Here is a 13,938-nt window from a genome sequence, read left to right as displayed (position 1 = left end):
CCCCAACCTGGGCACATGCCCTCCTGGTTCACAGGTCAACACTCAACCATTGAGCTACACCAGCCAGGCTTTATTACTGATTTTAGAAAGAGAAGAAGGGAGAGAGATAAAGAGAGAAACATTGATTGGTTGTTCCACTTACTTATGCATTCATTGGCTGATTTGTGGGGATCAAACCCACAAGCTTGCAGTACATGGGACAATGCCCAACTGAGTTGTACTGGCCAGAGCTATATTACACTCCTTTATCAGAAGGTGAAAATTATGTATCTCAATTTTTTTTTTAATTGTCACTTCTGGGAAACTCAGGTCCCAATGACAGAGATGGCTCTTATTTGTTTGGTCACATTATTTAGATAAGCCCAATGGGTATGATCAGCTTGACCTCCCCTTGCTAATAGCATCTGAAAGTGTAGAGCCAAAATAACTTAAATTATCCTAGTTTCTAGTATGAATTTTATATTTCAAATAATTTTCCAACTCATTTTCCCTTTCTAGTAAGTGTGCTAGACTAATGGGTGAATGTCCATCCTTACAGGTGAATCCTGGTCCATCAGGTAAGCGCCATGGCCTTGACTGATGGCTTCTCGGTATTCTCGGTGGGCAGCCTCCTTCTCTTTGATCTGTAAAAGATTATTTTTATACCAGTCATAATATGAATAGTGATTTCAGACTTTACTAAGGAAAACTTCATCATTAAAACCTATGCAAAAAGAGAAAACTAAGTGTTTGTCTAAGATGAAGGGAAATATATAAAATGATCATCAATGATCATTCTTTTTTGTTTGTTTGTTTTGTTAATCCTCACCCAAGGATATTTTTCATTTATTCTTAGAGAAAGTAGAAGGGAGAGAGAGAGGGAAAAAGGAAGAGAGGGAAAGAGAAGGGAGGAGAGAGAGAGAGAGAGAGAGAGAGAGAGAGAGAGAGAGAGAGAGAGTGAAAGGGAGAGGGAGAGAGAAACATCGATGTGAGGGAGACACATCAATTGGTTGCATCCCACATGTGCCCTGACAGGGGCCAGGGATTGAAACTGCAACCCAGGCAAGTGCCCTTGGCTGGGAACCAAACCATTGACCCTTTGGTGGATGGACCAATGCTCTAACCCCTGACCAGGGCAATGATCATCTTTATCTAATAAGAGTTTGAATCAGAAAAGGCCAATTAATGAGAATTCTCTTTAAGTTGGGATCAAAATATTTAAGTCAATAGTGAAAAAAAGAGTTTGGAACTTTATGTTGAACAAAAAGATAATAATTGAACTTATCTTAAATTTAATGAAATGTTTGTTACTATTGCAACTGTGAGCTAATCCTTACAATAAACAAAGAATGAATCAACTGTTACTTCTTTTGTTACAATTTTTCTTTACAGTTAGAGCAATAGCCTTCACTTGAGTTTGCCTTTTTTTTTTTTTTTCCTGCAAAAAATTATTTCCATTTAGTCCAAGGCATGGGAGAGAGCTCCAGGGTGGTTATAGGAATTTTGTGGTTTCATGGAGAGACTCAGGCAGAAGCCAGACACCAGGAAAATTCAGAGTGGCCCCTCAAAGTCCTCTGGGCTGCAAGGGCTCCTAGTCATGTTTGAAGGTGAGCCTTTAGAAGAGATATTTGTCCGGCCCAGCCTGGGGACCAGCCAGCCTACAGAGATTGGTCAGATGGTTGCCCATCTTCTTGATGAGTTTCACCTCCTCATCCAGGTTCTCCAGGAAGTCACAGACATGAGGGTCTGTGCAGATAGAACCTAGAACCCAGGGCATGGCAAAGGGCCTGGTTCTGGTTCTTCTTCATGGCCATGCTTTCATATAGCATCCTGAATTTTATTCCCCTCATCTTGGGAAGGCTTCTGCACGTCCTGGAAGAGGCGAGGTCGAGACACTGGTTATGGATCTTAAAGAGACACATGGTGTGCTCAGGCTTCTCCTCAGCCAACTCCTGGAGGAAGTGGCCCATGCCCTCCAGAGCCACATTGTTGGTGTCAAATCCAGAGAGAGAGATATGTGAAAGAGACCCACAAATGCAGGTTGACCAGGCAGTTGACAGCGGCTTCCACCTCAGTAGACTAATTCTGATGAATTTGGGAGCTCATGGTTGCTTAGCAATAAGAAGTTAAGCTCAAAACACAGCGTAGGCTGGTTTCAAAGGCCAAGAATGGCTGAAATGGTTCCAAAGGTGGTGAATGGAAAAGAGGTTGGAGGGTGCTTGGAGGCTGGAAGAAGGGGTGTCCCTGGGTCTGTTCTGTCCAAACACTATTGAAGCAAGAGACAGATGGGTGAGGGGCACTGAGAGCACTGCCCAGTTTGACATTTTATTTATTTGCTAGAGGCCCAGTGCACAAAATTCATACAATCAGGGGGTCCATCAGCCCAGCCTGCACCCTCGCAGTCTGAGAGCCCTCAGGGGATGTCCGACTACTGCGGAGGCAGGAGAGGCTCCTGCCACTGCTGCTGTGCTGGCCAGCTCTGAGCCTGGCTTCTGGCTGAGTAGCACTCCCCCTGTGGGAGCACACTGACCACCAGGGGGCAGCTCCTGCTTGAGCGTCCGCCCCCTGGTGGTCAGTGTGCATCATAGTGACCAGTCGTTCCTCCATTTGGTCAATTTGCATATTAGCCTTTTATTATATAGGATGCTTCTTTTTACCATTTAGTAAGTTTGCGTCTGCTTGATTATATATATATATATATATATATTTCAGAGAGGGGGAGAGAGAGAAAGAGAAACATCAATGATGATAATCATTGCATTGATCAGCTGCCTCCTGCACACCCCACACCGGGAATCGAGCCCACAACCCAGGCATATGCCCTGACCTGGAATTGAACCGTTACCTCTTGGTCCATAGGTTGACACTCAACCACTGAGCCATGCCAGCCAGGCTGCATCTGCTTTTCTTATTTTTAAATGTATAGATGTTGAAAAACATAGACCTATCTTCTTTGTGTTCATAAGTAACTATTTATGATTTGAAGACATGCTAAAAATATCAAATGATGTCTGTTTAATCCTCACAAATTAAACTTGTGTGCCAGAGCACACTAAGATATTTCCTATTATCACCACAATGATGCCAGCCTAGGTGTTAGTTGTGATTCTTTCTGTGACTTGCTAGTTTTTGTAGTTTATATTTTTTTCTGAGCTTGATATATGATCTCTCTTAATATAGCTATTGTGTCATTTACCCACACATACTGATGAACAGGCTTGTCTATGGGGCCCTACTTCCAAGGCAATGATAGCTCACTCCTCCTCATGGGTCCCCATCCCCTAGTAGCTGTCACTACCATGGGAACAATAATAGTTAAATACTACTATACTCTTTGTATTATACTTCAGGTATAAAATGAGTTAAATTGGCTGGTTTGGGCTGGATTGGAAACCTAATCACTGTTTAGAACACTGTTTATATGGATAGATTTACTTATTTATTTGTTTGTTTGTTTATTTATTTATTTATTTTCCCAATTTGAGTTTTATAGCAGAGGATCAGTTTTTGCAAAAATGTATAAGGGCTTCACCGATTTCTAATGTGCTTCTCCTAAATTTTTGATAATGAAATCACACTTTTTAAAAAGTGCCCAGGCAGATAGATAAGAAAAGATGGCTGCCGATGGGAAGGCAGAGTGCAAGATAGTGTGTGAGTGAGAGAACAAGGGGAGAGTGTGTGGTCGCATGGGGAGTCTTTGTTGGTGAGCTGAGGGACAGCTGTACTCCAGGAGACTGTGGGGGTCCCCCTGACCGGGCAGCCCCCACTGCTGCGGTGTTCCCTCACGGAGCAACCAGCTAGGATGCGGAGACCACAAGATCTTGAAGAGGAAAGTGAATGTTATCAAAAGCCTGAAAAGCCTGGGAATCTACAACTATGGCACCCACCGAGCAGCTGTGAAAACAAGAACACTGGTCCCCAAGTGGCCCAAGTATGCGGATTCAGAGGAGCTCTGCACCCTCTCACGGAAAGGTCAGATTTCACCTGGGATAAGGGGAGAGAAAACTACATAACCAGACACCCAGAAAAGAGAGATAATGGGGAGACAAAGAAACAGCCCACATATGAAAGAAAAGCAGGCATCACCAGAAAAGGAAGTAAATGAAATGGAGGCAAGCAACCTGTCAGAGAAAGAATTCAGAGATATGGTCATAAGGTGGATGAAAAGAATGGAAGACAAATTCAATAATATGTGTAAGAACCAAGAGGAAATGAAGAAGAACCAAGAAGAAATGAAAAATGACATTGCTGCTATAAAGAACTAAATAGAAAGCATCAACAGTAGACAAGAAGAAGCAGAGGACCACATCAGTGAGCTAGAAGACAAGGTAGGAAAAAATACCCAAGGAGAGCAGCTTCTAGAAAAAAAAAAAATTAAAAAGCAGGAGGAGAGCCTAAGAGAACTTTAGGACAACACAAAACAAAACAACATCTGCATAATAGGGGTTACAAAGGGAGAGGAAACTGAGCAAGGAATAGAAAACCTATTTGAAGAAATAATGACAGAAAACTTCCCTGATAGGGAAGAAAAAACCCACACAAATCCAAGAAGCTCACAAAGTCCCAAGCAAAATGAACCCCAAAAGACCGATGAAGCCAAGGCTCATTATAATTAAATTTGCAAACACCAACGACGAAGTAAGAATCTTAAAAGCGGCAAGAGAGAGACAGAAAGTTACCTACAAAGGAACCCCCATCAGACTAGCAACTGATTTCTCAACAGAAACTCATCAGGCCAGAATGGAATGGAATGAAATATACAAAGTCATGCAAAGGAAGGGTCTGAATCCAAGAATACTGTACCCAGCAAGGCTATCAATCAAAATTGAAGGTGAAATCAGGAGCTTCACAGACAAAAAAGGACTAAGGGAATTTATTACCACCAAACCAGCAATGCAAGAAATGCTAATGGGTCTGCTGTAAAAAAAAGAAATAGGAAATGCAGAAGGAACACAGGGGTAAAGAATGAAAATAGTGAAAATAAGTACCTATCAATAATAACTTTAAATGTAAATGGATTAAATGCCCCAATAAAAAGACATAGGGTAACGGATTGGATAAGAAAACACGACCCATATATCTGCTGCCTACAAGAAACCCAACTAAGAAAAAAACACGCACACAGACTGTGGGTGAAGGGATGGAAAAAGGTTTTTCAGGTGAATGGAAATGAAAAAAAAAGCTGGGGTAGCAATACTTATATCTGACAAATTAGATCTCAAAGTGAAGGACATAACAAGAGATAAGGAAGGCCACTTCGTAATACTAAAGGGAGCAATCCAACAAGAAGAAATAACTCTGGTATACATATATGCACCCAATACAGGAGCACCCAAATACATAAAAAAACTCCTGGAGGATATCAAGGGAGAGATTGACAGCAATACAATCACAGTAGGAGACTTTAATACCCCACTTTCACCATTGGACAAATCCTCTAAACAAAAAATCAGCAAAGAAACATCAATCCTAAATGACTCACTAGACCAGATGGAATTAATTGACATCTTCAGAACATTTCACCCCAAAGCCACAGAATATACATTCTTCTCAAGTGCACATGGGTCATTTTCAAAGATAGACCATATGTTGGTTCATAAGCAAAGTCTCTTCAAATTCAAGAAGATAGAAATCATATCAAGCATCTTCTCAAATCACAGAGGCATAAAACTGGAAATCAACTACAATAAAAACAATCCACAAATATCAAACACATGGAGACTAAATAGCATGCTATTAAACAATGACTGGTTTACCAGACAGATCAAAGAAGAAATAAAAAATATCATGGCAACAAATGACAATGAAAACACAACAATCCAAAATCTACGGGACACAGCGAAAGCAGTCTTGACAGGGAAGTTCATAGCTCTACAAGCCTACTGCAAAAAATAAGAAACAATGGTAATAAATTACCTAACTCTACAACTCAAAGAGTTAGAAAGAGAGCAACAAGAAAAGCCCAGTGTAAGCAAAAGGAAGGAAATAATAAAGATCAGAGCGGAGATAAACGACATTGAGACCAAAAAAACAATACAAAAGATCAACAAAACCAAGAGGTGGTTCTTTGAAAGGATAAATAAGATTGATGAGCCTCTAGCCAGACTCACCAAGAAGCAAAGAGAGAGGACCCAAATAAACAAATTCAGAAATGAAATAGGTGAAATAACAACAGACCCCACTGAAATACAAAGGATTGTTAAAAAATACTATGAACAACTCTATTCCAACAAACTGGACAACCAGGAGGAAATGGACAAATTCCTAGAAAAATATAACCTTCCAAAACTCAATCAGGAAGAATCTAAACATCTCAATAGGCCAGTAACTATGGACAAAATTGAAGCAGTCATCAAAAAGCTTCCAGCAAACAAAAGCCTGGGACCAGACGGCTTCACAGGAGAGTTTTACCAAACATTCAAGGAAGAACTAAAACCTATCCTCCTCAGACTATTCCAAAAAATTCAAGAGGAAGGAACACTTCCAAGCTCATTCTATGAAGCCAGCATCACCCTAATACCAAAACCAGATAAAGACACTACAAAGAAAGAGAATTACAGGCCAATATCCCTCATGAACATAGATGCCAAAATCCTCAACAAAATTCTAGCAAATCAGATCCAGCACCACATCTGAAAGATCATACATCATGACCAAGTAGGATTTATCCCAGGAATGCAAGGATGGTACAATAACCGCAAATCAATAAACGTGATACATCACATAAACAAATTGAGAGATAAAAATCACATAGTCATCCCTAACTGATCTGGCTCAGTGGATAGAGCATCGGCCTGCGGACAGAAGGGTCCCAGGTTCGATTCCGGTCAAGGACATGTACCTTGGTTGCGAGCACATCCCCAGTAGGAGGTGTGCAAGAGGCAGCTGATTGATGTTTCTCTCCCATCAATGTTTCTAACTCTCTATCCCTCTCCCTTCCTCTCTGTAAAAAATCAATAAAATAGATTTTTTTAAAAATCACATAGTTATATCAATTGATGCAGAAAAAGCATTTGACAAAATCCAACACCCTTTCTTGATAAAAACGCTCAGCAAGGTGGGAATAGAAGGATCATACCTCAACATAATAAAAGCCATATATGACAAACCCACAGCTAACATCATACTCAATGGGCAAAAACTAAAACCATTTCCCCTAAGAACAGGCACAAGACAGGGATGCCCACTCTCACCACTCCTGTTCGACATAGTACTGGAAGTATTAGCCATTGCAATTAGACAAGAAGAAGAAATAAAAGGCATCCAAATTGGAAAAGAAAAAGTAAAGCTATCCTTATTTGCAGATGACATGATATTGTACATAAAAAACCCGAAAGACTCCATCCAAAATCTAATAGACTTAATAAATGAATTCGGCAATGTAGCAGGATACAAAATTAACGCCAAGGAATCTATGGCATTTCTATACACCAATAGTGAACTTACAGAAAGAGAGACTAAAAAAGCAATCCCATTTACCATCGCACCAAAAAAATTAAGATACCTAGGAATAAACTTAACTAAGGAGGTAAAAGACCTATACGCAGAAAACTACACAACACTGAAAAAAGAGATAGAGGAAGACGTAAATAGATGGAGGAACATACCATGTTCATGGATTGGTAGAATCAACATCATTAAAATGTCCATACTACCCAAAGTAATCTATGGATTCAATGCACTCCCCATTAAAATACCAACAGCATATTTCACAGACCTAGAAAGAGCTCTCCAAAAATTCATCTGGAATAAAAAAAGACCCCGAATAGCCACAGTAATCCTGAGAAAGAAGAACAAAGTAGGGGGGATCTCAATACCAGATTTCAAGGTGTATTACAAAGCCACTGTTCTCAAAACTGCCTGGTACTGGCACAAGAACAGACATATAGAGCAATGGAATAGAATAGAGAACCCAGAAATTGACCCAAATCACTATGCTCAATTAATATTTGACAAAGGAGGCATGAACATACAATGGAGTCAAGACAGTCTCTTCAATAAATGGTGTTGGGAAAATTGGACAGATACATGCAAAAAAATGAAACTAGACCACCAACTTACACCACACACAAAAATAATCTCAAAATGGATAAAGGACGTAAATGTAAAATGGGAAACCATAAAAATATTAGAGGAATCCACAGGCAGAGAAATCTCAGATATATGCCGAAGCAATTTCTTCACCGATACTGCTCCTAGGGCAATGGAAACTAAAGAAAAAATAAACAAATGGGACTACATCAAATTAGAAGCTTTTGCACAGCAAAAGAAATCATCAACAAAACAACAAGAAAGCCCACTGTATGGGAGAACATATTTGCAAATGTTATCAATGATAAAGGTTTAATCTCCAACATTTACAGGGAACTTATACAACTTAATAAAAGGAAGATAAATGATCCAATAAAAAATATGGGCCACGGACCTAAATAGAATCTTTTTGAAAGAAGACAGAAGGAAGGCCAAGAGACACATGAAAACATGCTCAAAGTCACTAATTATCAGAGAGATGCAAATTAAAACAACAATGTGGTACCATCTCACACCTGTCAGAATGGCAATCATCAACAAATCAACAAAGGACAAGTGCTGGCGAGGATGAGGAGAAAAAGGAACCCTCATGCACTGCTGGTAGGAATGCAGACTGGTGCAGCCACTGTGGAGAACAGTATGGAGTTTCCTCAAAAAACTAAAAATGGAACTCCCATTTGACCCAGTAATCCCACTTCTAGGAATATATCCCAAGAAACTAGAAACACCAATCAGAAAGGATATATGCACCCCTATGTTCATAGCAGCACAATTCACCATAAGGTAAGATTTGGAAACAGCCTAAATGCCCATCAGTAGATGAGTGGATTAGAAAATTATGGTACATCTACACAATGGAATACTACACTGCTTTAAAAAGAAGGAATTCTTACCATTTGCAGCAGCATGGATGGATCTGGAGAGCATTATGTTAAGTGAAATAAGCCAGGCAATGAAAGAAAAATACCACATGATCTCACTCATTTATGGAAAATAAAGAACATTATAACCTGATGAACAAAAAGATAGATACAGAGGCAGTAAAGCACCTAACAGACTGTCAAATTACAGCGGGAAGGCTGGGGAGTGTTGGGGAGGGGGGAAATAGATCAACCAAAGGACTTGTATGCATGCATATAAGCACACCAATGGACACAAGACACTGTGGGAGTGGGATGAGGGCAAGCGACAGGGGTTAGGGGAGGCTGGGGGAAGATCAATGGGGGGAAAAAAAGTAGATTTATATATATATATATATATATATATATATATATATATATATATATATATATAACTATATATTAGTATATTTAATACTTCAAACAATACAAAAATTAAAATAAATAAAAAGTGCCCCGGCAAACAATTTGCAAGGCACTGTCCAATAAAGAGTGGACAAGTTCAAGCAAAACGAGGTAATCAAGGAAGGATTTGTGAGTGGAGGCTAATTTGCATAAGTACTTAGTTCTTTAAGGAATACTTTTGTTTTATAAGGCTGCTATTCAGTCCCACACTCTAGAGACGCAAATAAAGAAGATTTGGGTAAATGGAAAACTGACTTTAGAACCAAAGAGCAGCCACAATGCATTTTCTCCCCTTACCTCTCCCACTATGTGTTTCTCGTTGATGAACGCTTGGAAACCACATACAGCGGCCTTATCATCCAAAGGAAAAATATACTTTGCCTCAATGGATACAGGGCTCTGATTTGTGTATGTCTGAAAAACAATGACCTAAAGAAGAAAAAACATCCATAAACTTGATGAAACCATATGGAATCATTTGCAGAACAACTATGAATGAAAACTATTATGCATATCTTCTTTGTATGATCAGGCATTCAAAAAGTAAGTAATTTTAGAAAACATAGACAATATTTTTACTAAGACTGAGACCTAGTATACTGTACAAATTTTTGACATCTTAATTTTTCTCCCTCAGATGAAATCATTATATAACTAAACCCAAAACGTTGAACTCATTCCAAGAAGAGTCAAATATGTGAGCCATTGAATACACAAGGTCTGTGCTGCTGGGCTTCTGTCTGGAGATTCAAGGTCATCCTATAAGCCAGCTGTCTCATCACAAACTAGTGAAATATCCACTGCTATATAATTAGTTTATTTTGGGGCAAACTTCCCTAAGAAAAAAGCCTTATGAGGTTTGAAATATTAGATGGTACAAGTTGTCTAATCCTCAGTAACAAATGGAGGGCACACATCTCTCCTTGTAAAATAGTCACTATTTGTTTTGCACCTACTGCATATGAAAAAAAAATGCCCTGGGTATTTGTATCTAATAGTCACTGACAGATATTATTATTTCCATTTTATACATGAGGAAATTGAGGCACAAAGAAGTTAAGTAACTTCCCCCAGGTTACAGTGCTAGAAAGGAACGGGCAAGGATTCACAGCTAAGCCTTTCAAACTCCAAATCCTTTGCTTCTTGCCGTCCATACCAAGCTGCATTACAGCACAGTGGTTAAGAACCTGGACTCCAGAAGGAATTCAGGTTGGTGACAGGTTCTACCTTAGGGAAGGGATGGGGGCACTGGGTTGCTACCATCTCAAATTCACCCATAATATCTTTTCACTCTTTCCCACCCAATCTCTTTCAAACAACTGCCCAAAGTTAGAACTCAATCTTTCCATGTAAAGCTTTGACTCTTGTTAAAATGTAAAATACTTGCACCAAAGTCTAAACAATGATCAGTTGTTTACACCTTAGGATAAAAATATAACCTGGACTCTAGAATCAGTTCAAATTTGTGCTTTATCATATCATGAGCATCAGCATCCTCAGTATGGATCAGAGTGGGGCCAGTGTAGAGGTCAGCATACATATGGATAGCATGCTCTGCCTATTCCACTACATCCCATTTTCACAGGTCAAAGCAATCATTAAATTTAACTTGATTCCCTTCTGAAATGACAGCAATACCACAACACTGGACTTAAGTGTTCTTATTCTCCTAAGAGGTCTTTAGTGTTGTTCAATGTAATCTTTAGTGTTAGGAGTCAATGGTTAGGTCAACTCTTAAAAAAGAAATTATTTTAGAAAATTAAGCACTTTCAGAGCTCCACCATGACATCTGGCCAAACTACATCCATGTAATGTCATGTCCAACTTCTGTCTTTCTCTCATGTTCCATATTCATCAGCAAATGTTATTGGTTCTACCTTTAATCCTTTGCCATACCCAATCACTTCTTACCATCCCCACTGCTAACATTTTGGTCCAAATCACCATCATCCTTGATTGAATTACTCAGTAATCACCTACATTTGACACTGTGGTGTGCCCCCAGACGTCCTCTTCAGGACTAAGGCTGCAGGGAGTGTTACTTGTGTCCCTCCCCAGTCAATGTCCTGCTCCAAAGATGAACTGCCTCACTCAAGAGAAAGACTCCTCCACAAGGGGCAGCCACGTCCAATGACTGGTCCCTGTGGGGTAGAAGGCCTGAGCCCCTTGCCTTATTTCAGAACATCTCAGAGCTCCCCCTGAAACTGTCTGAGGACTCTGGTATGCCTGTGTCACAGTCCACGTCTCCTTCTGCCAGGTTCTGCCTCCGATGTTCTCTTACAGATGTCACTTCAGAGAGCACTTCCCAACAAGCTTCCTGAAAACAAATTTCCATCAAGAGTCTGTTTTCCAGAGAATCTGACCTAAGTTGTCTCCAACTGGTCCACTTCAGTCAATTGTCAACAAGGTGGCCAGTGTGATCCCAATCATATCCTCTGCCAAACATCTTTGAAAGGTTTCCATTTTACTCAGAGTTAAAGATAGTGTGTCCAGCCGAAACCGGTTTGGCTCAGTGGATAGATCGTCGGCCTGCGGACTGAAGGGTCCCGGGTTCGATTCCGGTCAAGGGCATGTACCTTGGTTGCGGGCACATCCCCAGTAGGAGGTGTGCAAGAGGCAGCTGATTGATGTTTCTAGCTCTCTATCCCTCTCCCTTCCTCTCTGTAAAATATCAATAAAATATATTTAAAAAAAAAAAAAGATAGTGTGTCCTGTGTCCTGATGTGAGCTGCCCTTCCCCAACCCAACTCTCTGACCCAATTTTCTACCATGCTTCCCCTTTCCACTGGGTTCCAGCCACAGTGGAACTCTTTGGTGTCCCTTGACTGCATTAGACCCGCTCCTACCTCAGGACCTTTGCACATGCTGCTTCCTCTGCCTGGAATGAGCACCCCTCAGAAGTCCATAGGCTTTAGTCCCTCATTTCCTGCAGATCTGTGCTTAGATGTCATCTCAGTGAGGCCTTCCTTGGCCATGCAACTTCCAAGTTGAAATCCTTCTAACCTGTACAACTCCCATCCCTACCTGCTTTGATTTTTGGCTCTAGCACCTACCCCCATCTAACATGGCATGCATTTTATTTATTGATCATGTTTATTGCCTCGTCCCCCAATGCAATGTATGCTCTGTGAGGGCAGAGTTTTCATTCTGTTTATTGCTGTATGCACAGAGCCTAGAACAGTCCCCAGCATGTAGTAGATGCTCAATAAATAAACAAATTTGAAAAATGTACATGTTTTGTTGAGTTCATGCAACTGTAATCCAATGCTCATTTATGATTGACATCCATTTGGCTTAAGTATCATAAAACCACGAAGAGCTCACCTGGGCTACAAAGTCCATTATTTTCCCCTTGATGTGCAGGCCCTCAAGAGGAACTGAATTCCCAGAGGTGTCCTGGAGACCAGCCTTGATGCTGCTGAAAGGTTTGGTGTCTGGTAACTGGTAATCTATACATTAAAAATATTAATGTTACCTTTTAAAGCCATTCTTGAACTCTCTATTTTTATTATCTTGATTTTTAATCCTTCTCCTCCCCTTCATACATGATACTTCAGGAGAAATGGACAAACAGCATTTTATGATTTTCAGTAGCCAATGAAAAGAAAGAGGGCAGCATTGTCAACAGACACTCTGCCTTTTAAATCTACAGATGTTGAGAGGTCGTCTTGAAAACTTAGCCATGCCACTACTTGAAAGGCATATGTTTAAGGATACACACAAGTACATCAAGGTCTTAAAAAACTCTGAATAAGAGCAGCTTAGGCTAACTCTAGACAGCTGCACTCCCCGGCTTGTACTTTTGAACTAATCAGTCACTATTATTTATTGTTCTACAAAAGTGTGTTGGAGAAATATGAGATTCCCTAGACTTTTGATCCAAGGAAGACTAAATCAAACTCCTAATACAGTATGTTGAAAAACTGTTCATATACTATATCAGGTAGTACAAAAATACAAATATGGTTAGAGGTATATTCTCTTCCCAGACTCATTATTTTTTCTGTTTGTTTTTAATCCTCACCCAAGGATATTTTTCCATGGATTTTTAGAGAGAGTGTAAGGGAGAGGGAGAGACACACAGAGAGAAACATCTATGTGAGAGAGACACAATTGATTGGTTGCCTCCTGCACGTGCCCCAACCAGGCTGGGGACTGAGCCTGCAATCAAGTAAGTGCCCCTGACTAGGAATCAAACCCGCAACCCCTTGGTTGGCAGGCCAACACTATAACCACTGAGCAAACTGGCCAGGGCATCAAAATGCATTTTAAGTGGCTAATTCTTAATCCTTCACAAGCATACTCTATTCTGGTTCTTTTTAATAAACTGTTTCCTACAATGTATCTTTTTTCTGTTTCCAAACATAAGACATTTTCCTTAACCTACAATATGCATCAGCTGTTAACTTTCAAAAAGGAGGGAGAACATTATTCATCTTCCATTTTTGTTATCATTTATTCCATCCCTAGTAGCCCATCATCCTATCTAATAAAAGAGTAACATGCAAATTGACCATCACTCCAACACACAAGATGGCTACCCCCATGTGGTCAAAGATCCTGCCCCATGTGGACACAAGATGGCCACCACAAGATGGCCAGCAGGGGAGGGCAGTTGGGAGGG

General features: G+C 40.3%; 1 protein-coding gene across 7 annotated transcripts in view; it reads right to left on the bottom strand.

Moving 5' to 3' along the window:
• Positions 1 to 13,938, bottom strand: part of PARP4 (poly(ADP-ribose) polymerase family member 4) — a 165,351-nt gene that overhangs the window by 80,767 nt on the left and 70,646 nt on the right. For all 7 annotated transcript variants that reach the window (XM_080662135.1, XM_080662138.1, XM_080662139.1 and 4 more), the window contains 3 exons: positions 12,639 to 12,763; positions 9,612 to 9,743; positions 537 to 623 (listed from right to left, as the gene is read on the bottom strand). In XM_080662135.1, the coding sequence (XP_080518261.1) occupies positions 537 to 623; positions 9,612 to 9,743; positions 12,639 to 12,763 (344 nt within the window). The remainder of the gene's footprint in view (positions 1 to 536; positions 624 to 9,611; positions 9,744 to 12,638; positions 12,764 to 13,938) is intronic.

This window comes from Plecotus auritus, assembly GCF_963455305.1.
Source record: "Plecotus auritus genome assembly, chromosome: 3".
In the NCBI taxonomy this organism is placed as follows: domain Eukaryota; kingdom Metazoa; phylum Chordata; class Mammalia; order Chiroptera; family Vespertilionidae; genus Plecotus; species Plecotus auritus.
This window is presented reverse-complemented; position numbering and strand designations above follow the sequence as displayed.